The 25,800-nt window shown below is 37.2% G+C and overlaps 1 protein-coding gene across 3 annotated transcripts in view; it reads left to right on the forward strand.

Annotated features, from left to right (window-relative positions):
* EFL1 (elongation factor like GTPase 1) overlaps positions 1–23,691 on the forward strand; it is an 82,825-nt gene extending 59,134 nt beyond the window's left edge. For all 3 annotated transcript variants that reach the window (XM_063346453.1, XM_063346454.1, XM_063346456.1), the window contains exons 18-20: positions 3,829–4,832; positions 9,407–9,591; positions 23,151–23,691. In XM_063346453.1, the coding sequence (XP_063202523.1) occupies positions 3,829–4,832; positions 9,407–9,591; positions 23,151–23,339 (1,378 nt within the window). In that variant the 3' untranslated portion in view covers positions 23,340–23,691. The remainder of the gene's footprint in view (positions 1–3,828; positions 4,833–9,406; positions 9,592–23,150) is intronic.
* The last annotated feature ends 2,109 nt before the right edge of the window (positions 23,692–25,800 follow it).

The raw sequence follows: 25,800 nt of genomic DNA on the forward strand, positions 1-25,800 counted from the left end.
CAGTATGCCTAAGATGTTTCATCTGACTTCAAAACATCGTTTTAGATCATGAAACTGTTGTAATAGTGGTCATCAGACCAAAGGACAAAATTATTTCTGTTAAATTAATGCTGATTGCCTGAGTGCTTCACTTCCATTTCCCATGTCATAACCCTTGGCAGTTTTTATTCATGCTTAGTTACAAGAAAGATCCAGACACAATCCTAGCTTGAAGTTTTTTACTTTTAGTTGCAATTTTCTTGGAGTTTAGACTAATAGCTTCTAAAATAATCTGGTTTAGAGCAATTTTTGATGCGATGAATTGTACCTCATATGAGGGCTTAGTGCAAAGTTTAATAAAAGGGGGTTTTCAAATGCCAAGATTACCCATCACAGAGAAACAGAGATAACGTTAATCATCACTGTTCCCACACCTGTGAAGTATTTCGAGTAAGTTGCTTTAGAACTAGGTCCGTTTCTCAAGGCTTGGGTTATATAGATTAAAACTGATAAATTACTTTAGGCTGTGTTTGCTTGGACAGAAGTACCTAGGGGTTCAGGTGGCAGCAGGTGTGGTTGTTTTATTGCAGGTACTAGCTTTCAGCTGTAGGTACTACTAATTAGAGCTGAGGCTTGATGCAGAATAGTGGCTATTCTAAAACTGATTCCAGTGAAATATTTCAGCTTTAGAATGAGATAGAACTGAAGTGTGTGTTCCTGAATGCATTGTATCAGCCTCACAGATGTCCGTGTAATCAATTCATCCTTTAAGTCATGCATACTGGAACGTGATTTTCGTTAATTTTGTTTTTGAATGGAAACTATAGCAGCATGAAAATCTTAACTGTATCTCCTTTATAGGGATCGGTGATTTATCCTAATCCAAAAACTTAACTTTCTCTTTGTGTAGTAATATAGTTCAATATAAACATGAATTAGCAGGAATGTTGTATAAATAGAGGTAAATAACATCTGGGCCTTAGAAGCAGGTCATTCCAGTTATGGTCTTGTTTTCTCCATGTGTTTTAAAAACTGAGCCTAATTCAGCTGGCAGTATCAAACATTATTTTTATACCTTCATACCCAAATGATAAACTAAAACCCATTCTCCATTGATCTGGTGCTAGCTTGCTATGCCGTTGTAATTGGAGTAATTGTAGCAGTGAGATAATAATCAGTAGAGTATAATTTGTATAGATTGTGTAAGTAGAAAAGGCTGTTACAAATCTTTGAAGACGCAGGATTACCATTTTACCAGTGGTATAGGAACCTTTGATTTCCAAACAAGGTGTTTCCCGGGAGGTTTTCCTTTGAGACTATTGTTTTTCCCCTTCAGATAAGGTAAAAAGTACAGGCTATTTTCCCGATCTGGTGGGAAGCTTTCAACATTCCAGTGTCTTCAGCTGAGTTAAATCCTGAATGTATTTGAACAAGATGCTGATTATGTGCACTTAATAAACATCCATTTCACAGTTCTTAAAAATAACAGGGGTTTGCCACCGTGCCATTGGCAATTTTCAGCTCCTGTGATTACAGTAAACAGAAAATACCATACAGGATATTTTGAAGTCATGAAGTTGTACTTGAAGATAAAACAAGTGATCCTTTATGAATAAATATAGAGATGTTTATTAAATATATGAAAGAGCTAACAAATCTAACACTTCCTAGCTGGGTGCTAAAATAACACACTGGCATGCTCAAAGATGTGAAGCTTATACTTTTAGAGCATTTTAATCACTAGTAATTAATTTTCCTCATCTTGTGAAATACCCTTTAAAGTGTAGTAAAGGTTTTCCTGCAGAGTACTGACTTCAAGACAAATAATTAATAAATACAAACTAACCTGAAAAAAAAAGTTGGTTAATAGCATTGCTGTGAAAAAATATATCAATTCCTTAATAATCCCACTTTATTGCTGTTACAAATGCCAATACTACAATATTGTTGAAACTTCTGTCATTCTGTGGTCTGCTGTACTTAGCTTTTTCTAAATATTTTTATTTCCAACGCAGGTTTTCTTCACTGTGTAGGGTATTTCCCAACTTAGTTTAAAAGAAAAAGGGAAGCTTTTTAGGTTTTATCTTTCGACTCTTGACCCAAAATAATTCCTTTAAAAATTGCTAGTACTCTGCAAAGCAGACTATAAATTATACCTAACAGGCTGAACTGCATTGCGAAGACTTTTCCCTTTCTTTTAGTGTGGAAGAATAAGACCAGAATCTTCACCTACTGTCTTGTACCCCATTGCTTTCTATGGTCCTTTAAAGGCAAAGATTGAATTTACCTTTTTTTGATTAGTCCAAAAATAAGATTCATCCACAGCGTTAAAAGTTTGTTTGTTTTCTTCTGTTAGGAAATTTTATTATCTTTGAGACTCTTCCAATATAAACTCTTCTAACAAACTGAGAAGTGTTTAATGACCTGAAATAATAGGACTTTCTGGTATAGAATTGATGGTTTAATTTTTGTCTGTAGTTAGTGGCCAATTTATTTTAATTATCTTCCATAGTTTCTTCTGTTTATGTTTTAGTTTTGTATAAAGCTCTACTCACAAATGTAACTTTATAAAAAAAAAATTACCACTTAACTTCCATTGAAGCTACTGTACAATATAAAGCTATTTGGAATGTATGAGGGAGAGGGACTGTGTTTTGCTTTATAACAGAGAAAAGGCTGCTACTAATGACAGGTCTATACATGAAATAATTATCTGGCATAATTCTATAACGAATGTGCCCCTATCTGGTGATACTCAGCTATTTCCCTTGAAATCTCTTCCCTTCCTCAAGCCAACTTAAAGGCATTCCAATGTAGGCAGTGATTGATTTCTGCCTTCAGAATAGCGCTTTGTATATTTACGGTTACAAGATCACAATTATGAATAATCCTTTAGGTTTGCAAGGCGAATAGTGGTTAAGGTTTCCACTAGCTAATCACGATATGAAGTTACCAGCGGATTTTTTTACCCTACTTTAAATCCTCCTTGTGCTGCTGTGCTGTAGTGCTAGTTTCATGCATGTGGGCAGCACAGTATTGTGCACAGATTTGAATCTGCTGTGCCAGGAGTATGGAGAAAACGGGTGTATCGGCTCTCCAAGTGCTCCTAGCCCCAGAGTGCTCGATCTGACCCCACCAGGTTATAGAACCATGGCTCCACGCTTCTTTACAAAAGCCTGTTCAGCTTACCAAGTGCCCTTTCCAGAGCATCCCACTGTAAGGACAGCCGTACTGGTTCAAACAGGCTGTCCGTCTTGCCTCAGTATCGTACCTCCAGCAGTGTGGCCTCGAGCATGTGTCTGGGGAAGAGTAAAAACAGAGTAACCGTAATGCTTTCCTGGGCCTTCGTCATTTTCAGTTCAGGGCCTGCTGTGGTTTGATTTGTCAGTTAATCCTGATCAGCCTTCCCCATGTCCTTCATGATTTTGTAGACCTCTATTGTATCCTTGAAACATCTGAAGGCTACCTGTACTTTCATACCTTTGATCATCCTTATTCTCATTTTCTTCTAGTTCTATCATATCTTGTTTGAGGGGAGAGAACAACAGCACGTAGTTTCCAAGACGTGGGTGAACTGGTGATTTACGCAGAGGCACAGCAATGCTTTCTCTTTTATTTTTTTCAGTTCCTTTACAAATCTTTCTGAAGACATAAGAGGCAATGCTTCTTTTTTGAAGTACATAACGCTTTTAAGAGTTTGAGTTTGAAGTGCGTTATCTCGTAATCTGTGTTGCAGTCAGATTTATTCATGAACATCTGTTCCATGTTAAAGCCATTGCCCTACCTTCCCCCCACAACTGTAAAAGTATTTTTGTAATTTTAAAATAATTTTTAAACTTTATCTTATAGGTTTGCAAAGGTACAGATTAGTGTATCAGCACCTATTATACCATTCCGAGAGACAATAACAAGACCTCCAAAAGTTGATATGGTGAATGAAGAAATAGGAAAACAGCAGAAAGTTGCTGTCATACACCAAACAAAAGAAGATCAAAATAAAGTTCCTGAAGGAATTCAGGTCGATTCAGATGGGCTTGTTACAATATCTACTCCAAATAAACAAGCTACTCTCAGCGTAAGAGCAATGCCCCTTCCTGAGGAGGTAACTCGACTTCTTGAAGAAAACAGTGACTTAATTAGAACTATGGAGCAACTCAACACATCTCTGAATGAAGATAAAAAAACCCATGAGATAAATCAGAAGACTCTTGATAGGATCAAGGAGTTCAAACAAAAGTTGGAGCAAAATCTACAGGGAAGAAAATGGAGAAATGCTGTTGATCAGATCTGGTCGTTTGGACCACGGAAATGTGGGCCTAATATTTTAGTGTATAATTTTGAGGGCTATAAAAGGTCTGTGTGGCAGTGCCTTGGGAACACTGTGAAAGAAGTAAGTAAATACAGAGACTTTGACAACAGCATAGTAAGTGGATTTCAGCTGGCTACACTTTCAGGACCCATGTGTGAAGAACCCCTCATGGGCGTTTGTTTTACAGTGGAAAAATGGGAAATGAATAAAGTTGGAGAGATGCGGTCAACTAGTACTCAGGATGCGGGGGAATGTGATGCCATAGAACAAAAACAAAATGAAGACACTACTGTAACAAGCAGTTGCAATAATGAAGTTTGCAGTGCAAATGACCTCCAGGACAGCAGTGAAAGTGTTCCAAAATCACCTGAGAAAATTGGTAAACACAAGGGAGAAGTTCTACTTGCCGATTGTTATGGTCCCTTCTCTGGACAACTGATTGCCACCATGAAGGAAGCTTGTCGTTACGCTTTGCAAGCAAAACCACAGAGGCTTATGGCAGCAATGTACACGTGTGAAATTATGGCTACTGCAGAAGTTTTAGGTAAGACAGACAAAGAAACCTTTGTCAAGACTTTGTTTTTTGAGTTCCAAGCTGAGGTTTTATAAATTAGACTGAATCAAAAAGTATAACTTAATTAAAAGTTTTGGGATTTTTTATCGTTCTCCAACAGATATGTACATTGTCTCTCTGATGGCTGTAGTATTTATGCTATTCTAAATGAAAACTTAGCATTCTTCTTGCTTATCTGAAACATATACATAAATAGCAGTGCTATACTTTTTTGGAAGTGCAAGATACAAAATGTTGCCTTTTTATGAAATCTTTTGTAATATCAACTTCAGTAAACACGAATACCAATATTGTGCTTCATAATTAAACATTAGTTCCATGAAGAGATAAGGAAATCTTAAATTATTGTTAAGAGTCCAGCTGGGTAGACGTTTTTTTTAAAAGCATCTGTATCCTTTTGGTATGCAAGTTGCTCACTTTGCAAACCCAGTGCATACCAAATTTGTGTCACTAATATTACCTTACCACTTACACCTACTTAAAGTTGTTTTTATGACCTACTTACAACACCTCTTAACTTACTCTGACATTTGTTCTTGGAGTTTTCCATGGGAGTTGCTTGCATGCTGAATCTGATCCAATGCACCACGATTTTCTTTGAAACTAACTTCCATTGCATTTCAGCTATCAGCAAATTTACTTTGGCTATGCAACTCGTGACAGAAATTATAGTATATCCCATGTACAATAATTTAAAATTTTAGTTATTTGTTGTAAAAATCTCGGCTGCTGTGCACACCCGCACGATGATAGCAATTATCTAAAACAAATTGGTCTGAAGAGCAAAATTTACAACTGTATGTAGTGAAAAGAAATGCCTATGAGCAATTGTTTTGTACAGATGCGTGATCCTCTTCTTTTTGTTACTCTTTAGTAGGCCTGGTAAAAGATGTCCTGCAGTAACCTCATTAGCACATTACCTTACTTAAACTACAACTTACTTGGACATAGAACTTCTGCATTTTTAAACTATCTGTAATTATTTTTTCATGTGTAAGAGTGCCTATCAAAATTAGACTTTGTAGTGTCACACGTTACTGTTCCAGGAGCACATTAGCACAGTAGTTCTGAATCTCTATGTCAAACTATAAGCAAGACAGCAATTTTCAAACCTCAAAAACAGTGTATAAATTGCCGTTTTTGAAAATGTCCGCCACCAAAAAAGGATGATTGTTTATAGTAATGTAATTAACATGCATCAGCTCATCCGTTGTGCTATAAAAACAAATGGAAACATGGCTTTCTAATGCATATATATATAAGAAGTGTAATTTAGGACTCAGACATGCAAGCAAATTAGTCCAGTCTAATGAATGTGAGTTGTATGCTAATAACCGTGGACATGCACTTAGTTAATTACAAATTCATGGGTTTAATTTTTATTATGGAAGTTTAAGCTAATAAATTTTATCCTCATTAGGGAAGGGAAGAGTATGCATGCTATCCATGAAGACTTGGCAGGTGACGTGATAAAACAACTGGCTTCTGTAACTTGTGTTCCAGGCTTATACGTGTCTTGGGTTTTGACTTGGGTCCTGCATACACCCAATGTTTCCCAGTAGGTGGAATTAGGTTATACTCTGAGCATCTTGTTCCTACAGTTAGTTCACTAGAAAAATCCATTTTTACATGCTCCTGCTTTATGGAAGTTCTATGGAAGTGGAAGAATGTTCTGAACTAGCATCACGTGTTTAATTACTATAAGCTTTTGCCTGTTGATATTCCTACCTTTTTAAGCTCTTCTTCCCTTCTCTTTTGTGTTCTGGAGACCAAAAGCTAGGCTGTCTTCATTTTACTGATGTCAGTGAAACGTAGCTGCAAAAGGACTTTACCAGACTCTCATATAGCTTTTGGGTTTGGATTTTGATAGCAATTCTTATGTCTTTATTTTTTTAAAAAATAAAGTTATTACAATTTTAGATCACAGCATTTTAGGGGACAATTCACATCAATTCATGGTATTGTCTCTGGCTCAGTTGTGTAAGTGAAAACATGGAGAACCCGAAACAGAAGAGCAGCTCCTCCATCCCTGTTAGCTAAGTTTATGGGAACCCCTAAAATCCAAAAAAATTCAAACAGCTCTTGCAAATGATGATCCTGTTGTCCTTCCACAGTACTTCTTTCTAGTGTGAAGCTTTGTTTTTTGAGTAGGCAGGGAATAACGGAATTGTTTAGCATTTTCACTTGACGTACTGAGGTATCACTCAGTAAAGTGGTAAACAAGGACTTAAATATTGTAAGGACTTAATACATCTTTAAAGTGAGCTTATTACGCACAGACTTAACTCTGTATGTTGCAGCACATTGAAGCTGGTTTTGAAGTAGTAACATAATTTCAAAATAACTGTTTTAACTGTTTTGAATAGGAAGATCTTATAGTATCTTGTGGTGATTGATGCTGCTAAACCCATTCAACTAATTAGTGCAGAGGTAGAACCAGTATATCTTCCGTATACTCCAGTCTGACCATAGTGGTGAAACTGAAGACCTTCTCTAACTTCTTTGTGATAGCGTTAACTGAGACAATACTCCAGACTGCTTGGATGAAGTACATGTAGCTAGAAGCCATTTAGTAAGCTATAAATTGTCTTCCGGCTTTTATGTTTTCAAAGAATAATCTTCAGTGAATGATGGCCATAAAATACGTGCATCTAAAGTGCTTTGTGATGAATGTTACCTTACTTATCTCATGCATACGTGTGCAAAGTTTTCCAAGTCCTACTTAAAACGATTAGTAAAATAAACATTTTGAATTATAACATCAATAACCTATAAAGTGATTTTGAACTTACTTCCTTTAACAAATGGCTTTAATATATACTGTTACGTACAGAGATAGTGTATGTACAGTGACTATGATGTGATGCTCTTTTGCAACATGTGTGTTTAAGCTTGCATTTTAAAGCAGTTAGTGAATTGTGAGCTGTGCTGAGAGATGACCCTTTCGTACCTGAGAATTTTCTGGACTCAATGAAATTCCCATAGCCTTGAAATGGCATAGTTATGTTAACAAAGGCTATACGTGCATGGCAAACTCAGTAATTTATCTTCAGAATGCCTTAATCTTTCTGTGATATATAGAAGTATTTCCTCAATTTCCTCATGAGCAGTAAGAAGATTATTGTGCATAGTAAAGGTGAGGTTCAGTCAGAGGAACAGTGAGAAGGTCCTGGTAAGGGCACGAGCAGATAAAATTGTCAGTGATGGTAGAAGGAGCACTTCAGCCCACATTTTATTAGAGAACTATAAACTCTGAAATGCTTGGTGCTGAACTGATGGTTCATTACCTGCATCTGACAGGAAGATTTAACTATACTACCTGCGTGCTTGTGCCGAATTTCCTGAACAAGGACCTGATTCTGTACTTAAAAAATAAAGGCAAATAAACCCACTCCAACATTTCAACCGGTATCCCACAAAAGGCTTACAGTATATGTGCAAATCAGTGTGCTTGGCTATAGTCTTTAATGATCTCTCTCTGTCAAGTCAGAATAGGTGGCATGTATTATGAAGTAATGTGCATTTCTGATTCTTTCTAGTAAGAGTCAGTTTTGCTGAGATGTTTAAAAGGTACCAATATGCGTTCATGTTTTTTCAGTGCAATGTAATATAAAATATTTGAACCTCTTAGAAATTGTGATATAAACTTGTTCTTCACTACAAGGTACTTATAAAGTTAATTTGTACATCTAATACTTACTAACTATTCACATTTGTAAATGAAGGCATTCCCAAAACATTTTTTCAGTGCATAACTTTTTGTGTGTTTTTATCATCTCGATCAACACAAATGTATTTGTTAGTTTTTGTCTGTGGAATACTTAGCCCCTAAGTTTGCAAAAACGTTTTAAAAAATTCACTTAATGCCTACCAGAAAGTCAAGCACAGGCATTTTTACAGCTACTTTCATGATATATACACTGTATTTCTATGGATTGAATATTAATTTGGGAAAGAAAAATAAAAATTATCCATGACTAACTTAAGCCTGAATTAATTAAAAAAACCCTAATTGAACACATTAAACATAACAAATATGTAGTATTTCAGATAAAAAAGTTTTCTTTGATTAGAATAGCACTGCAGTATCTGGGACAAGTACCATATGGGGATATGGTGATCCAAACAAACTTGTAAAGGTAGCTAAGATACGATTCCTGAAACACAGTAATATTTCTTGGTAATGTTTCTTGAATATTTGGTTGTAAGAAATAAAGCGAGTTAGGCACATAATCTGGAAAATGGCTTTTTAAAAAATAGCCATATGATTGTATAAAATTCACCTAGTGCAAGCATTATCTAGATCCGTACAGTATACTAATTTATTAAATGTTACTCGTATGCTTCTGCACACTGTACTGGCAGAATACATTGTTTGAATTTAATGGGTCCACTTAGTTGATCCATTACAGGGAAGAATTTTAGCCAAAGAAATGATGTATTTTACTTAATGCTGAAGTTTCATAAATAAATATTTATGTATTTCTCTTCATGATGCAGAGTATAAGTATATTGGTAAGCTCATCAAAATTATGTCTTTGCAGGTCGTGTGTATGCTGTCTTGTCCAAAAGAGAAGGCAGAGTGTTACAAGAGGAGATGAAAGAGGGGACGGATGTGTTTATTATTAAGGCAGTCCTGCCAGTAGCAGAGAGCTTTGGTTTTGCTGATGAAATCAGGAAGAGAACTAGTGGCCTGGCCAGTCCGCAGCTGGTGTTCAGCCACTGGGAGGTAAAAATATCTATTCACTCCATCTGTTTTGGTGATCTATTTCCTGTAGATGTGGCAGACTGGAATAATAAGTGGAAAAGGTTAAGTTTTGGTCAAGGCATTTGACTAATACCTTTTTGAAATGAAGAGGGGGAAAAAAAGTAGCTTTATATTAATCTTACTGGCTTTTGTAGGTCTGCTGTTCAGAAATGTATTTATATTTTGTTCAGATGGGATGCTTTTCTATTTCAATAGAAAGTAAGTGCTTCACAAATGAAACTGATTCTTCACAAATGTGTTTTCCTGAATTTTATATGCCCTTATTAATGAGTTCTCTGGTAAACTTGTCGGGGGGGGGAGGGTCAGGAAGGAAACACAAAACACATAAAAACCCAACATACCACTAATAGAAAATGTAACAACAAATCTAATGCATATGGAAGGTAACCTTTTAGGGGCTAGCAGACACCTAGGTATTTTTTTATCCTCATATATTCCAAGTCTCTCTCTATATATTCATCCTTAAAGGCAAAAGGAATAGATTTCATTCTTTCAAAATTAAGCCTGGTGTTAGTAAGCAGAGGTGTCCTCAAAATCACTCCCTTTGGTCGTCTTCGTCACTTAAAGAAATGGAGAAGTGAAAGGGAAGGTGTAAAGGAAATATGCAAGTGGGAAAGCTGATCAGGAGTGTCATCAACTGCGAGCACACTGTATTTTGTTCCTAAGATGTGGATAGCAGATCTTCAAGGAGAAATACAAAAAGGTGTAAATCAGAGTTCCTTGTTCAAGACAAACAAACCTGCATTGTAGGGCTCCTCAGGAGACTCCACTGAAGGAGCTAAAAATGGGTTAAAGGGCAAGAGTCAGCGGGTATAAGCTTTTCACATTAAATTTTTCAAATAACTAAAGTCTAGGTTTTTCTGTTTGGTTTTTTGGTTTTGTTTGGTTTTGTTTGGCTTTTTTTTTTTAGTCAGGTGTTCCTTTATTTGGTGTTAGGACCATAGAAACTTTTGTAAATGGATTACAAAGTCTTTTTTGTTTATTTGTTTTTGTATCATCTGCTGGTTTATTTTGTGACCTCAAATGTCAAGTCTCTGAGTACAAACAACTACAGATTTTTGAGGTCAGCAATACTCCATGCAGTTGCCAGCTACGCTCCGTTTACAACTGTTTGTCTCCAAAGTACGTGCTGGTTTTTCACGTGGTGTGGATTCTTCCTCATTTCCTGTAGCTGAATTGTCCTAGTAGGTAGCAGCTGTTAAATACTTAACTAGCAGTATTTCTTTGTTAGTCATTGTTGTAACCACCTCAGGAATTTTACGTGGATACTAATGGAAAAGGAGGATCTCTGCAAACCAGCGGAGTCATGTGCAATCAAAAGAGTCGGGAATCCTTGAAACAGTACACTTGGAAAAGTATGTTATGTCTTCCTTGGCAATGGCACCTTACTGGTGTTAGAAAATGCAGCGGCCCAGGGACTTCCCTCTCGTCCCTCAATATTAATACTGATTCATTTGATCTTCTTGTAACCAAGTTTGACTTCAGAAGAACCACGGAAAGGAAAAACAGAACTATACTGAATAAAAAATAAAAGAAAATGCAAAGACCCCCATAGATGGTGTATGCACAAAAAACTAGATAAAGCAATGACTTTTTGAGTGTAGGGATGTAGGTGTGAGCCAGTAACAAGATTCGGTACCTCACACCAATGAGTGTTGGCAGTCCTGCGTACAGTAGTTTTGGATGTTCTCATCTGAAGTGCAGCTGGTGAGGTTTTGTGGCTTAACTGGTCTTTTGTCTGAATGGCCTCTGCTATCGGTGCCCTAAACGAATATCAGTCAAAACGACGTTAATTCTAGCTAGCCATTCTTTTGTGCCAGTTTCCTTAGGATTTGTAGCTCCTGTGCTCCAACACTAAGCAAAAACATAAACCCCTCGCCTCTCTGACCTTCCCTTCTATCCCCAAACCTTGGTAGGTATGTTTGCCCTGTCAGATGTTAGGAATTTCACTTAAGAAAACGTTCACACATAATTATAGATACACATAGGAGAGGGAGATTTGAACAACTGGCAACATTTTCTACAATTGGCCCTCAGGAGAGATTATAATTACAGTTTATATGTCAAAATGTAGCGGTAGTAGGAAAAATGATTGAGTAAGCCAGTCAGTCACCTTTCCACCAGGCAAATCTGTCAGTGGGGAGAGTTGTTTTTTTGTCACATTGAAAGTCATGCTCACATATTTTTGTGACAAAATAAGCCTTTTACTAAGCTACTAGCAATGTTGGCTCTGTGCAGCGGTGGCAGAGGGAGTGCATTCTACTCTCACATCATCAGCAGAATTGCTAAATAAATACGATTTTCCAAATCTCTGGTGGTGGTATGACAGGGAATCCAGAAAAATGGGTTTGTGTTTCACATCACATGAGACACTTGTAGAGCTTTTCTCTGTTTCTTTTTCTCTCTGTATTCTGAAAAAAAAAAAAAACCCAAACCCAAACAGGAGAAAAAAAAAACCAAATAGATAAAAAAAATCCTATCAGGTTTCATCAGGTAGCACGTTGACAGTGCTACGTTACTGATGAATTATGATGGTATATCTACGTACAGGTTAACTACCAGCATTTTATTTTGAATCCCAATTATTTAATGTATCATCATTAAAGATAATATGATGTTAACTCTATCTGTGTAATTTCATCCTATTTTTTCCTTAGTGCTAAAGATGGAAAGGGAGTGTGTCAGCTACTTGGTTTTGTTTTGCATTTCCTAAGTTACCGAGTGTATGGTTGCCGCTCTAATCGCATACAACCCAAACCCTTCCATGACATTCTGAATTAATTCTGTTAGCGGCATTTTCTCAGTGTGCTTGGCTCATTAACTGGGTACCTGGGATGAGTGTTTCTCTACACAGATTCCTTCTAGCATGTTGTTATCCCCATTTTACAGATAGTGAAATAGACACTTTTTGATATTTTTCAACTTCTAAACACTTGATCTCATGGAAATCACATGTATAAAGTACGTTTAAAGAAATGAGGTTTAAATTCATTTTTTTATTGTTCTTACATTTCATTAATATGACTTGTAGACTATAAACACAGGAAGGTCAATGATAGAGTCTGTGTTTAAATGGAGCCATTTTGGTCTCTATGGAAATGAAATTACCATTTTTTTTCTCCAGTTAATGAATGTATTTTGTGTAGTTCAGATTACTCTGGCCCCAGGGAATGGAGCAATACATGTATTGAGGACTATCTTGTCAGATACTCCTTACTCATTTGTTTCTTCTGTCATGCTTATATAATTTATTCCTGGCTGTAGAAGATGACACCAAATAACCATTAGTGGGAGCTTTCAGCTTGGTCCCAGTTTAAACAAATTTATTTTGAAAGTAGTCAAGTATTTTCCTTTATGATATCCCTAGGCAAATGTTAAGTGTATTTGGGTTACTTGGCCGTATTTTCTTATATTTCAATATAAACTTTCTTCTGAATTCTTGGTTAAAAAAATATATAACTTTGGGATAATTATTAACTCCTTGTATTTTTTTTTATCCTTGAATTAATAATACACCTTCAATAGTGTATGTTTTTTCCTGAGCCTGTTTCCTTTGTTCTCTCTTGATTCTTTGCAGTTACATCTTGCACTCCGTCATGTCATTTTATCTTAATCATAAGGGTCTTTGAACAAGAAGATATTTGTGATTGCACAATGCTTGCAATAACGGAGCTCTAATCCCATTTGGGAAATCTGTGTCACAGTAAAAAATAATGCATGTGGCTCTATTCAGATGCTGATTGAATTCTTAGCAAGTGCAGAAATTGTCAAACACGTCTACTTGTGAAGTTGTGAAATGTATAGTATTAACTCGCATCTTTTAAATTGCATTGTGATTGGCTATTAAACAGACTTTTATTCTTGGGGGGGCATGGGCAAACTGTAAGCACGTGTTTAATCTGAATTCTTTTTCAATATCCTTTCTAACAATAGTGTCTAGAATGTGCTTTAGGGCTCTGGAGAAAGGTAAGAGAATGACTGTATGTAATAAGTGATAAGAATATGAGGCATTCTGAATCTGGAAGTTTTATATTCTGAATTTTAATTCATTCTTTCAGAGTTGTAAGTCATTTTACAACTCAGAAGATGGGGGCTTAATATCGAAGTTGCTGGATGAGATTTAGGCCTGCATTAAACAGGAAGCAGACTAAAGTAATGAGAGACACTCGAAGAATCTGTGAATCTGTACTAGGTTTGAACTGTAACTTTACATACATCGTTGTGCCGCTGACAGCTTAGGCCTGTAATTCTAGGAGTAACGTGGAACCTTTCAAATATGAAAAGCTCATTGTATTGGCCAGGACATCTGAAGCTAATTAAAATAGTAGATAGTAGTGCTGTGGCTTTAATTTTCCTTCTCAATATGTGTTTCTTAAGTAATGGGAAAAAATGCAACAGAAGAGCCACGCGTCTCCTTTTTTCTTTCCAACTCCTGAATTCCTATTTGTAGCTACTGACTGAAGTCAAGGCTAAAGCTCAGCTGTCACTGATTGAGACACAAACAAGGATGATGCTCTTGAGCCAAAATAAGCTTGTATGGGTTTGTTTTATAACTAAATGCATAAATGTTCATTTATTACAATGTTTATTGGAAGAGGAGTTCTCATATCTGACCTCAGGCATTTTAAGGCCTCGACCATCCCCTTTATATGTTGTGATTGGGATCTCTGAATTATGAAATACTTTTGGATGCTCGTTTTACTTTGTAGGGAATCTGCACTCCTAATATATCTGAGTAAGTTAAACATCTAAAGTTTGACTACAAGTCATTCCATATCCCCTTAAATCTGAAAGAACATGAAAAGTTATGAATCTGATATATTTTTGATTTTTGTAGCTTTTGCAAGATGGCTATGGATACAAAATAAGTGAACTTTTCTATTGGGTTTATAACGTCCATCTCTCGCTTGGTCTCTTTTTTTTCTTTTCTTTTTATATTGTATTTTTGCAAAACCTCATAATTTAAAATCAAGAGCTGTTGAGAGAAAATAATTCTAAGGGATACAGAGCGAAATAAAATTGTGAGGTTTTTTTCTATTTAGTTATGAAAAGAGCAATCTGTTTCATATTTTCTTTTAAATGCCTCTGTAAAAATATACATAACAATCTTGAGAAGTTGTTATTTTGTGTTTATTTGATACATAAATTGATCTATAGTGATGCAAAATGGCCGCATTCTATGAAGCCAAGATTTGACTACAAGGTAGTCAAACAATTGGTAAAAAGGGAGGCTGAAAACCACTTGGGTTTCTTTTTTCTTTCAGGATGTGGTATAGAGATTAGCTATTTATAAACTAGGCAAGCTGGTACACAAAGTATTTGGTACAACGTGAAAGTTTGTCTTTTAACAAAGTAATTGTGACTTGTTTTTAGTTTGAGAACATTTATGTGTAGGTGCTTCTGTAAAATTCTTTAGTGTATTGCAGATATCTCTCCTCCCACCTCTGCCGCTTAATCCTCATGCCCAGCATGGTGTTTTGTGGAAGTGTTTGAGGTGCTCAGCACTTCCCACAGTCACTCCTGAGCAGGAAAGGAGGTGATACCTGCTTTCCACTACGGTGGAATGGATGCGGCAAAATGGAGAATCTGAATCTGCGGAGAGAATATTCTTTTCCTTTCTGAATAGGAAGCATTTGGGGCCTGCGAAGGCTTACATAGGAATACGTTACCTGTTATGAAAGGGTTTCTCACTGAATAAAAACAGTAAGACTCCATAGTTGGTTAAACAAGAACCAAGAAAAGAGACAAACTTGTAGAATCTTTCCTTGAGATCTTAAATTGTGTTTTCTTTTGAGAACAGGCTGAGATCCTGGCTGCTTTTGAAAGCAGAATGGCAAAACTAGTGATAAGTTTTTACCTATTCTTCAATTGTATATTGCTGAGCGGCAGTATTTTCCCCACTGTAGTACAGAAATCACTTCAGAAATGGTGTTCAGACTGCAGTACATTACAGGTTGTGGCAGCTCCTAGTCATATACTAGCATCACTGCATTTTAACCGGGGTTGATGGAAAGCAACTGTTGATGCACAGAGATTGGGTTTGAAGTTGCCAAGTGTCATCTTGCCACACTGCTCTAGGTTCGATATTTTCTTTCATTTGGAAGCAAGGAATGACTTGAAAAGCTGCCTGCCCATACAGGCACTAGCATGGTGTGTGTGTGTTAGGCAGCCGTGCGCTGCCAGTGCTGCTTTCCTGACCCCGTAGCCGCCTGGGTTAAATACAGGAATTAGTCAGTCACTTGGGTACCTCTGCATTACGCTGTGTGCGATACTCAAGGAAGGGGTTACTTACTGAGATAACGGGTCCTTCTGGATCTGAGGTCATAGCAGTGCAGTCAAGAAATTAACTTCCGTCCACATTTGAGATTGTCATCTCCATGCCCCTGCTTCACATCCTAAAAACGTATGAGGCGCTGTTTGGAGTCCACCTGACCTCAGCCTAACTGGCTGCCCTGCCTGGTGTTCTCTGTTCGGGAAGCGCACTGCCAGTATCCAAACGGCCATACGCCATTTGGTGATGCTCAGTGCAGAAGCACTTTTACAACATCACCCAGCGTATTACCGAAAAGCCAGCAGATAACAGTTTGTCAAGGTCACGTTTCACATAAAACTCTGCAGAGTTCTGTCATTTTACCTGAAAGGCAGAGGTAAATTCTGTTTGACAGGGCTGCTTCAGACTTCTAAGACACGTATATCAGCTGTACCCTTTTAGTTGCGTAGCCTAGCTCATTACTAAGTGATGGACACCATTTGAGCTGTGAATGTTCTTGAAGTATCTTTCTAGCATCATTTTTTCTAAGGTAGAAAGGATTCTGATACACTGAAGCCCATATCATCTTTGAAATTGTGCATAATAGTTCTTTTGAACATTTTTTTTGAAAAACTGCTTCTGGCATAATGTTTTTCCTGGCATGCTAAGGGCCGCTTGTGGTAGTGCCCAGTCACAGCACTGAATTTGGTGGTTCTTGAGATTTCTTACTAGCAGTTCACAAAGGCCATAATGTTGCTTGCTGGTCTTAAAATCTTCATTGGACAGCGTAAGACTGCTCTTTCTATTCATGGTCCAACTGAAGCATTTTCCACACTGATGATATTTGTCTCAAAAGAAATTTTCTGTCCTCAATCAGGCAGTAAGGACCAGTAGGGGAAACGCTACTCGGAACATGGCTGCGTTCCCAGATCTGCCCGACCTTTTGGATGAACTAGGCAGATCCCTTCTGTTTGCTTTTGATGCTTCTCTCAACCTTGTTTTGCATAATTAGGCTGCCTTAGGCAGGGACTGTTTCATACCATCATTTTGTGAAATACACTAGACAATGGGACCCAGATCACTATTGGAGCCATCTGGGTGCTGCTGAAATGCAAATAATAAATCATTCTCAAATTAAGGCTTAAAATTCCAAGTCCTCTTGAATTGGATTGGATTTCTAACTCAAATCTTATTGAAAAGTCTGATTAGCTGACATAATCATTTGTAGAATTTAGTACGTACCGTATTATCTTTCATTATTAACATAGTACAGTCATAGTATTTGTATGGATTAATTATTACAGGTATTCAGATTATGTCTCTGATAAAGATACAGGCATTTATTGTTTGAATAATTAATGTGTAACTTGTTAGGCGAAAAGAAAATGACAGCTGTTTTGCCTGTGCTACTCTGCAATACTTTTACTAAACAAGTCTTATGAGACTTCATTGTTTGGGTGTGTTGGTTTGAATAGTTGTGATATTTAATGAAACATCTTGCTTTAGAATGATTTCTTTTTCTCAAGAATACCCTAGCACTTACAGTATTTGAAGTGATCTATTCGCTTTGTTTGAAATCCCTAATCCCAGCTGACTTCAGCATAAACACTATTTTATTTATACCTTGAGTGGGCTCATAGTTCTGCAGTGAGCTATGGAACACACTCTGCAGCGTGTATTTGACTGATTTTTTTATTATTTTTTTTTCCTTTAAGTATAATGGAATTCTAGTGATTTCCTTATAGTCATATACAAACAAATTCTATCACCCAAGACTTTTATAAAGTAGATCAACAAAGATATTGTTAAACAATACTATTAAGGAACACTTCCATCACTTAAGAATTGCATTTGCAATAACAGATTTAAGAATTGTATCAGCTGCTCTGCCCTAATTCATTTTACTGTATTGCATTTTATATAGCTGCATTTAGAGAAAGTACTTGCTCTCTAATAGAGTAAATGCTAATCCAGCGATCCACTACACAAATCTTGATTTGTAATTCACTTTTTAACATAAATTGTTTTCAAAGAGCCTTGTGGATGAAGTATAGAAATATTTAGTTGTGCTAACTAGGAAGCGGTAGCTCTCTTGGTACTTTGTCCTGCACGCTTTGGAGGAGTAAGCACGTGTTCATTCTGGGCTGTTTGCAGTTAAGGACGATGTTGTCCCCATCAGATTATTCTGGTGTTGAATAATAAATAAGCACACGCAAGTGGCTACTTTATGCTGTTATAAAGAAAAATTTCCAAGTCCTAGCAAAAATTCCTGAAGGAAAGATGTGCTGTATTTTCTAGTTGTCACATCACACAGGGTACGGTGGAATTTTAAAATATATTTTACCATAATGCCCACAATACCATCATGTCATTGGTTTTACAGTGTCTTTCTCTTAACATTGGTTCCTCTTGACATCTTTGTCTGTTGTACTTGAGGGATGAAGAGTTTGGCTGTGGTAATTTGCTTGTTGCCATGTGCTCAATGGTCCCCAGACACACGTGGCACACAGGCAGAATGGGAGAAAGGCAAAGGCTGTTGATAGAAGGTTAACTTAATTGCTTAAGTCACTTAAAGACTTTCAGCTGTGAAAAGCATATTATCTTGATTTTTCCAGATCTGTGTCAATTAAATTTTTTGTTTAGGAATGTAACTTTTTGGAAAAGCACTGTTAAGGTGCTATCACATTTCTGTTTTAAAAATGAGTCTTTGGCTATATATTTCAGTTTTGTACTGAAAAAGTGTTTTGTACTGAAAAATATGAACTTATAAATAATTTTAAATGAAAACTGACATGAACATAGAAAAATAACGTTTTGAGGTGTCTTTTCTGCTTTGATCCTGTGGATCTTCCGGGATCCCACAGTAAATGCTGTCTGTTACAAGGCTACATCATATTCCAGCAGTATTGGTCCATTTAGAATCTAATTAATCATTTAGCACTCTTTCCAAACAGAAACTGAGTTTCTGTCACAGATTCCAGAGTCATGCCTATGTGGTTCCCATGAATACAAACAATGGCTCAGGGGCTAAAAAGCTTCTCAGCTCTGATTCCAGGAAACCCAGACCCACCGTTCTGACAGCTACCATTGTAAGCAAATTGATGACAATGCTTTTGGAGCATTATACGGAAACGGTTTTTTCCTTTTGCTTCCTTGAACTGTGTTAACAGAGTATGGGGAATGATGGATGCCACCTGCTCTGTGCATCTGCTTTGGTCCATTAATGTGGTGTGAATAGAAGAGGGACAGTCTTGTCCATGCCCTCACCTTCACTTACAGAATCAGAACTTTTAGAAAAGAAAATCTCCTGCTTTTTTTTATCACCATGTCAGTAATACCTCTGTGTAGTTATATTAGGGTTACATTAACATGGCTATTTGCTGACTTCTTAAAGGAGATGCATAGCTGATGCCCCAAGTTTTCCAGCTGACTCAGTAGATCTGGCTTCCTCTTTCTCATTACTCACCATGGTGTGGTAATACAAATAGTGTGTTTTAATTAACCTCATCTTTTGCAGTGTGCCTGCACCATTCAGATAGGCATGGTTCTCTAACAGAAATTTTCAAATGCCACCATAACGTGCTCTAGAAGCAGTATGTAGTGCCTGAATTATTTAGACAGGTTGAGAAGCAAAACTAGTTCTTGTGGGTACTGAGGTGGCTTTTGAAACCTAATTTGTGGCTCTCTACAGTGCTGCTCTGCATCACATAGTGGTACACGGTTCACCCAGGATCCTCTAGCCCCATGCTGCAATAAGTTTGCAGGCTTACCCTTCCTGGTTACTAAATAATACGTACATTTGAGCCTCCTGTTATGTTGGCTTTCCTGAGAGCTAGAGATACCTGTTGAAGCATAAAGAATTATCAGTGGAAGAAGTATCCAGTGCCAAGCTTCAGTTAACATTAATAGAACAAGTCTTTCATAAATTATTAAAAGAGCCAGTCTGTCAAACCTGGGGATTTTCTTAAGCATCCATCATTAGAGTATCTAAATATTTACAGGTAGATTAGATCTCTAAGTTCAGTTTTGTATACTTTTGGATCCTCTGTTGTATTCATTCTTCAGCAATCACTGTCTCACTGTTTCTCTCTGGGCATAACTTACGGCTGTTGGGTTTCTTGCTAATGTAAGAAAAAAATCTTCATCAAAGGGGATAGTAACAGCCTTTTAAGTTATCATAGTTTGTAGCTGCATAATCTCCCTCAGCAGTACAGTCTGGAGCAAATCCATTGAGCATGAATCACCTTTTCTTATTCACGTGTTCTTGGACTTTGACATTTTTGTTTGTTCAGCTCTTTAGGTAGATCATGAATGGGGAAGTCCCTGGTGCTTTTCCACCATTAAGATGTTCAGGGTGAACATCGCTACAAATTTATCAAGTCAACATGCAAATTTTGCCCAAATGTTGGGAAAACACGAGTAGTCTTCACTGTGCCTTTTCTTTATTTCTAGTGGATAAAATAATGGTAAAACTGTCAAGCTCTTCAAGAAGGGGGACCATTCTTTTTTATTGATGTAATTGTATAACAAAATGGTATCCAGCTCCCAGGATCGCGTCACCAACAGACACAGGGAAAGTCCCAGACTGGAGTCAGTGATGGACAGGAGCTGAATTCCGGAACTAGAGTCAGGAATGCTCAGATCGGGATCAAAGGCAGACGAACAGACAGGGTCCTCCTCAGATGTTGGCCATTGAAGAAAAGAGTGAGCCAGAGCCCCCTTGCCCCTTTGATCCCTCAGCTTTTATGCTGAGCGTGATGCATATGGGATACCCTCTTTGTCAGTTTTGGGTCACCTGTCCCATCCGCTCCTCCCTGCGGGTGGCACCCCTCTACGCTTCTCCGCTTCCAACCCTCTAACGGGGGAAACAGCGAAGTGAGCTGACCTTGGCTGTTACAGCAATAAGTCTAAGCGAGAGCCTCTCTGCGTACCATTCCTTGGTATAACCAGGTCTTGTCACTCTGAGAGTGAACAGTTTCTGAACAACGTGCTGTTAATTTCAGACTTTAGTCAGTTAGAAGAGGCCCAGCTAAAAAGTAAAATTACAAAACAGAAAATTGGTTCTGTTTTACCTCAAACCAGGACAGCTACCAAGGAATCACCTTTATGTTTCTAGGCATGGGTTATAAGGCCCTGTACGAGACATCAGAATGGATATGACTCATGCAGATTCTTCTATGTTAAAAATAAATGTAGAAACATTTGGAAAGCTAGGTTTCATACTGTTTATTTCTGAGCTCTGTTTGCTTTTGGTTTTCAGCCAGACAACCCTGTGCATAGTCATTTCCCACCTAAATAATTGAGATTGGATGTCACTTTCAGCACGAGTAATATTCCACTTAATTTACCGGGACTATGTATATAGTTAAACTGTAACAGAGTGGAACTATTTTTGTTGGTTTAGGGGCTTAACATACTATTTTGCAGGATTGAACCCATGATGTTACCTAATACAAAATAGCCATCTTCCGCCATAGGCATTTTCCTGACTCCCCATAAAGTGTCATTTGTTTGATTGTGTTAGATGTTACTTAACATGAGGTACTAAATTAGGACTTTACAGTTGTTGATGTTTCTGGGGAAAATTGTCCATCTTAAGCCATCATTTTTAAATTCTTGTTCTTGCTAGTTTAGACAACTTAAATAAGCTTTAAGAAATTTTGTTTGGTTTGAAATATAATATGGCAATTAAAAGTATTTGTCAGAAGAAAAAGTTTATAACACCAGAAAAGGTTTATAAGCTAAAATTGGTATTCAGGGAAGTTTTTTCCCTCCTTGTCAGTCATTAATGTTGGTGCTATAATTATATATTTCAGAAATTATTATAGAGTGATGTCCTCAATTATTGCCATAACTGTCACAATTCTTACAGTAAATAATGGTTTTCTGCACTCCTTTTTCCATCAGGATTTTGTTTAAGAAATGGATACAGTATCACCTTTGGGTTTTTTAGTAAAAATATACCTGTAACTCCATCTTGTGAGGAAAACGACTATCATTTAAGTGAAATAAGTATTTTTTAATTTTGCAACAGAACCTGAGTAACATAATATGGTCAATTTTATCCCTTCCTAATGCTCATGTTTAGCATGCTTGGAAGGTGATCTTGGTATTAATGCTCATTAACTACAGTGTTTATGGTTAATTGTCCACTAATGTGAAGGGAAGTTAAATATCGGGACTGTAACCCTGTACGATTTTGGTTGGTCAGCCAGACATCGGTTCACTAGGCAGAGTTTCCCAGATTTGATTAGACATACATATGCTATGTGAGCTTAAGACTTGATGCGCACTCTTGATGGCTTAAGAGTAATTTCTGATGCTGCAACAGTTTAACGTATGAGTAGAACTGAGGTGGATTCTTAGGAGCTTAGAGTTGAAAGGATGTCCTCTTTTTTCTTTAGGTCTTAAAACATTTATTGCAAACCTAAAGCTTCTTAAAGTAACATGAGTCACTAACGGTAATGGAATAAATTGTTATTGTTGTCTAGCTAGTTAAGCATTAAGCCTAGAATTTGTGCCACATCTGCACAGTGCAAAGGTAGAGAGTAAATATCTCTTCAGACTTCCTTGGGGAATTAAAAATGTTGTAGCTTTGCTGTGCAGGATGAAATGAGGAAAGCTTTTAAAGACTCCGTAAGATCATTACAACTCTGGCACGCTCTCTGTGGTAGTCTGAGAAGTGTGGGGTATATAGGATGAACTGGGGATAAAGACAGTTATTCTCTGACCATATTAGATCAGAAATCTCTTCTAGAGGAGAGCCTCTGAGATATTAAGCTGCAAGGACAGCTCAACTAAATATGTTAGCCCCAGAAACAATGATTTTTAAACTATCTGTCCAAACTTGCCGGGATTGAAGAACATAGGGCACAGAAATGAGCAGAAGCCTTCAGTTCTTATAAATTCTGATAAAATCATAGTGAGATAATAGTCTAAATAAGGAATTTCTTCTTGAAAACTGAGAATTTTCTGAACATTATTTGGCATTGTTTGCTGACTGGCAATTAAATTTGTCTTAAACAAAAAATATTTGTGTGCAGATAAATGCAACTGAATTTGAAAAGCTGTTGTGGGCTTCTGATGACAAATGCTACATAGGGTATCTTAATTCTTGTTTTCTGCTTATTGAAGCCAGCTAATTGCAGGCTTTCCAGAAAACTCGATCTGCTCTGCTTTTGTATTGCTCTACTTCACAAACTGATTACCTGAAATGTGCTAATAAACCTTTGTACTACTTTACTTTTCTTTATTTTTTTTCTTTTTATAGATCATTTCAAGTGACCCCTTCTGGGTGCCAACCACTGAGGAAGAATACTTGCACTTTGGGGAAAAGGCAGACTCAGAGAACCAGGCCCGCAAGTACATGAATGCAGTAAGAAAGCGAAAGGGACTTTATGTAGAAGAAAAAATTGTGGAGCATGCTGAAAAGCAAAGAACTCTCAGTAGAAATAAGTAGCTGTGTCTGCTTCCTTTCTCTCCTGACTCAGCTAAGTGCGGGTGGATTATTTTCTATGCAGCAAATTCAAAATTTCATCTGGACTTTGTTCTTTGACACCACTTTTCTTACGTGCTGTAATGTCTGTGGCTTAGGTTTTAATAAATTTAAGCCCTTCCAGCTTTTATACAGAGAAAATATTTAAATAAAATATAAGTATATTCATTGCATTTGGTCTCAATTTTTAAAACTTGCTGCCCTGTTGAACTTTCTGTCACAGGATTAGGAACTCCTAATTTAATTTGTTTCTTTCTGATTTATCAGATGTAATTACAGTTAGAGCTGGTTAGCTAGTTTGTTGCAAATAAACCATGCACTGAATTTAGATGCTTAATGTTTTTGACTGTTTTTTAAAATTTATTTTAATTTCTGTAATGTATTTGATAGTCACCAGTACTTTCCATAGTTACCTATATGCAAATAGATGTAAGCCTATTAGGAGTTTATGAGCTATTTTTTTTACTCTGTTCCTCCTGTAAGCAGTCATCTAAATCAGAAATGTATCTTTAAATCAGAGGGCAGAAATAGCACATCTGTAAGACTAAGCCCTGCAAACCAAGCAAGGTTAGTCTTTTTTCCCTGCTTAGAACACATCTTGTTAAAAAGGTCATATGATTATCCTTATCAGAGCCGCCATCTCTGAATTAGGCACACAGCTACCTCTGCCAATCCTGTGTGAGTGTTTACAGACTCTCGCAGAAATTTCTACCCATTCAGCCTGTTGCGTTGAATTCGATGAAGGGAAACACTTGGAACAATATACAAAATGTCCTGCTGTTTGCAGGTGTCTGGGATGCAGAAGGCTCCAAAATGATTCAGACCAAGACTAACAGGAAAAAAAGTCCTCAGAGGGGATAAGTATTAGTTAAGAAAAATGGAAACCTTGGATAGAAGAAACATGATGCGTGAATTTTCTTCTCATTTGGCTGCTTAGATTTGGAAAAGGAAAGGATAAGAATTCTAGAAGACTAAGACTGAAATAGATAGGTGTCCTTGAAGAGTTTCTTTATTTAGTTAAATGAACGAGAAAGAAGTCCTTAAATCTTGTGCCAGCTGACTTTCTGCTACCTTTTGTCTTTGCTAATTGCAAAGAGTTGTGTTTCAAATACCCATGCAAATGGGTTGTCTTTTTCTTTCCAGAATATGACCATTTCTTTAATTTGTGATTGCCTTGTATTCCCTTAGCACCTGCTCGGTCTTTCTGAATAAATATTCTGTGTGTGTCAATTAATGCAGCAGGCAGAAGTTACTCATATCAGTTTTGCCTCTTACAGGAAAGAAAACTGTTACTTGTATCACAAATAGAATGATTTTGAATGCTTAACTTTTATTTTAAATAGCCTTTTCTTTTCCAGCTTGTTTGCTTTCATTATGGAAATGTTTCCTTTTAAGATTGTATTTATGAATTATTCAAGCAAATGAAATGTTTATCTTCCTTAGAAGGTTGTTCCATAAATTGCTGTTGTTGTGCAAGGGATGTCTGCGCAGCAGCCCTGTTAGAGCTTGGGCAAACATACTGAGGTAGTTTGGGCACTGCCAGCTGGTATTGCCGTGGAAGGCACGGTTACTTACAGCAGCCTGCAAAAAACAGTTGAGACATAAATGTTTGTAACGAGATCTTGGCTAATACAGCTACCCTGCTAGCTGAATCCGAGATAACGTTAGGGATGTCTGGCCCGCAGTCACAAAGGTGCTTGACTAAGTGACGTAGAGATGGACAGGTTGGTCATTGTTGTGGCTGCGTAATTGTTAACTGTAATCTAATATACTTGAGTAAGCAGAAAGAGCATTAACATAGATTTTAAAAGATTTAACAATAACTTTCATATTTTGTTATGGCGTGGTTTTGGATTGCATCTCAAACAGCATAAAGATGATAATTCAGGATGTCGCAACACTATTATTGGAGAGGGTCTTTTTTCACAAGGGCATGTAGTGATAGGATGAGGGGTAATGGCTTCAAACTGGAAGAGGGTAGATATAGATGAGGTATCAGGAAGGAAGTTTTCCCTATGGGGATGGTGAGACACTGGAACAGGTTGCCCAGAGAAGCTGTGGCTGCCCCATCCCTGGAGGTGTTCAAGGCCAGGCTGGATGGGGCTTGGAGCAGCCTGGTCTGGTGGGAGGTGTCCCTGCCCAGGGAAGGGGGGGGTGGAACTGTGTGATCTTTAAGGTCCCTTCCAATGCAAACCATTCTGTGATCCTATTTGTAAAGAGCAAAAACTCCATTAACTAGCAGAAGAAAATCAAACTAACCTGCAAGAAGTGCTTACAGCAATATTTAAGATCTGTTTTCTTTAGCAAGAGCTACTGGCGGGAAGACAATGTAATTGCTTATGTGCCATGAATCTCTAACCATTTTTGTCTGGATTATTCAAAAAGTAACTTGATGTATCTGGTTTTCCTCAGCTTTGTTACACTT

Source organism: Chroicocephalus ridibundus, chromosome 9 (assembly GCF_963924245.1).
Source record: "Chroicocephalus ridibundus chromosome 9, bChrRid1.1, whole genome shotgun sequence".
In the NCBI taxonomy this organism is placed as follows: Eukaryota; Metazoa; Chordata; class Aves; order Charadriiformes; family Laridae; genus Chroicocephalus; species Chroicocephalus ridibundus.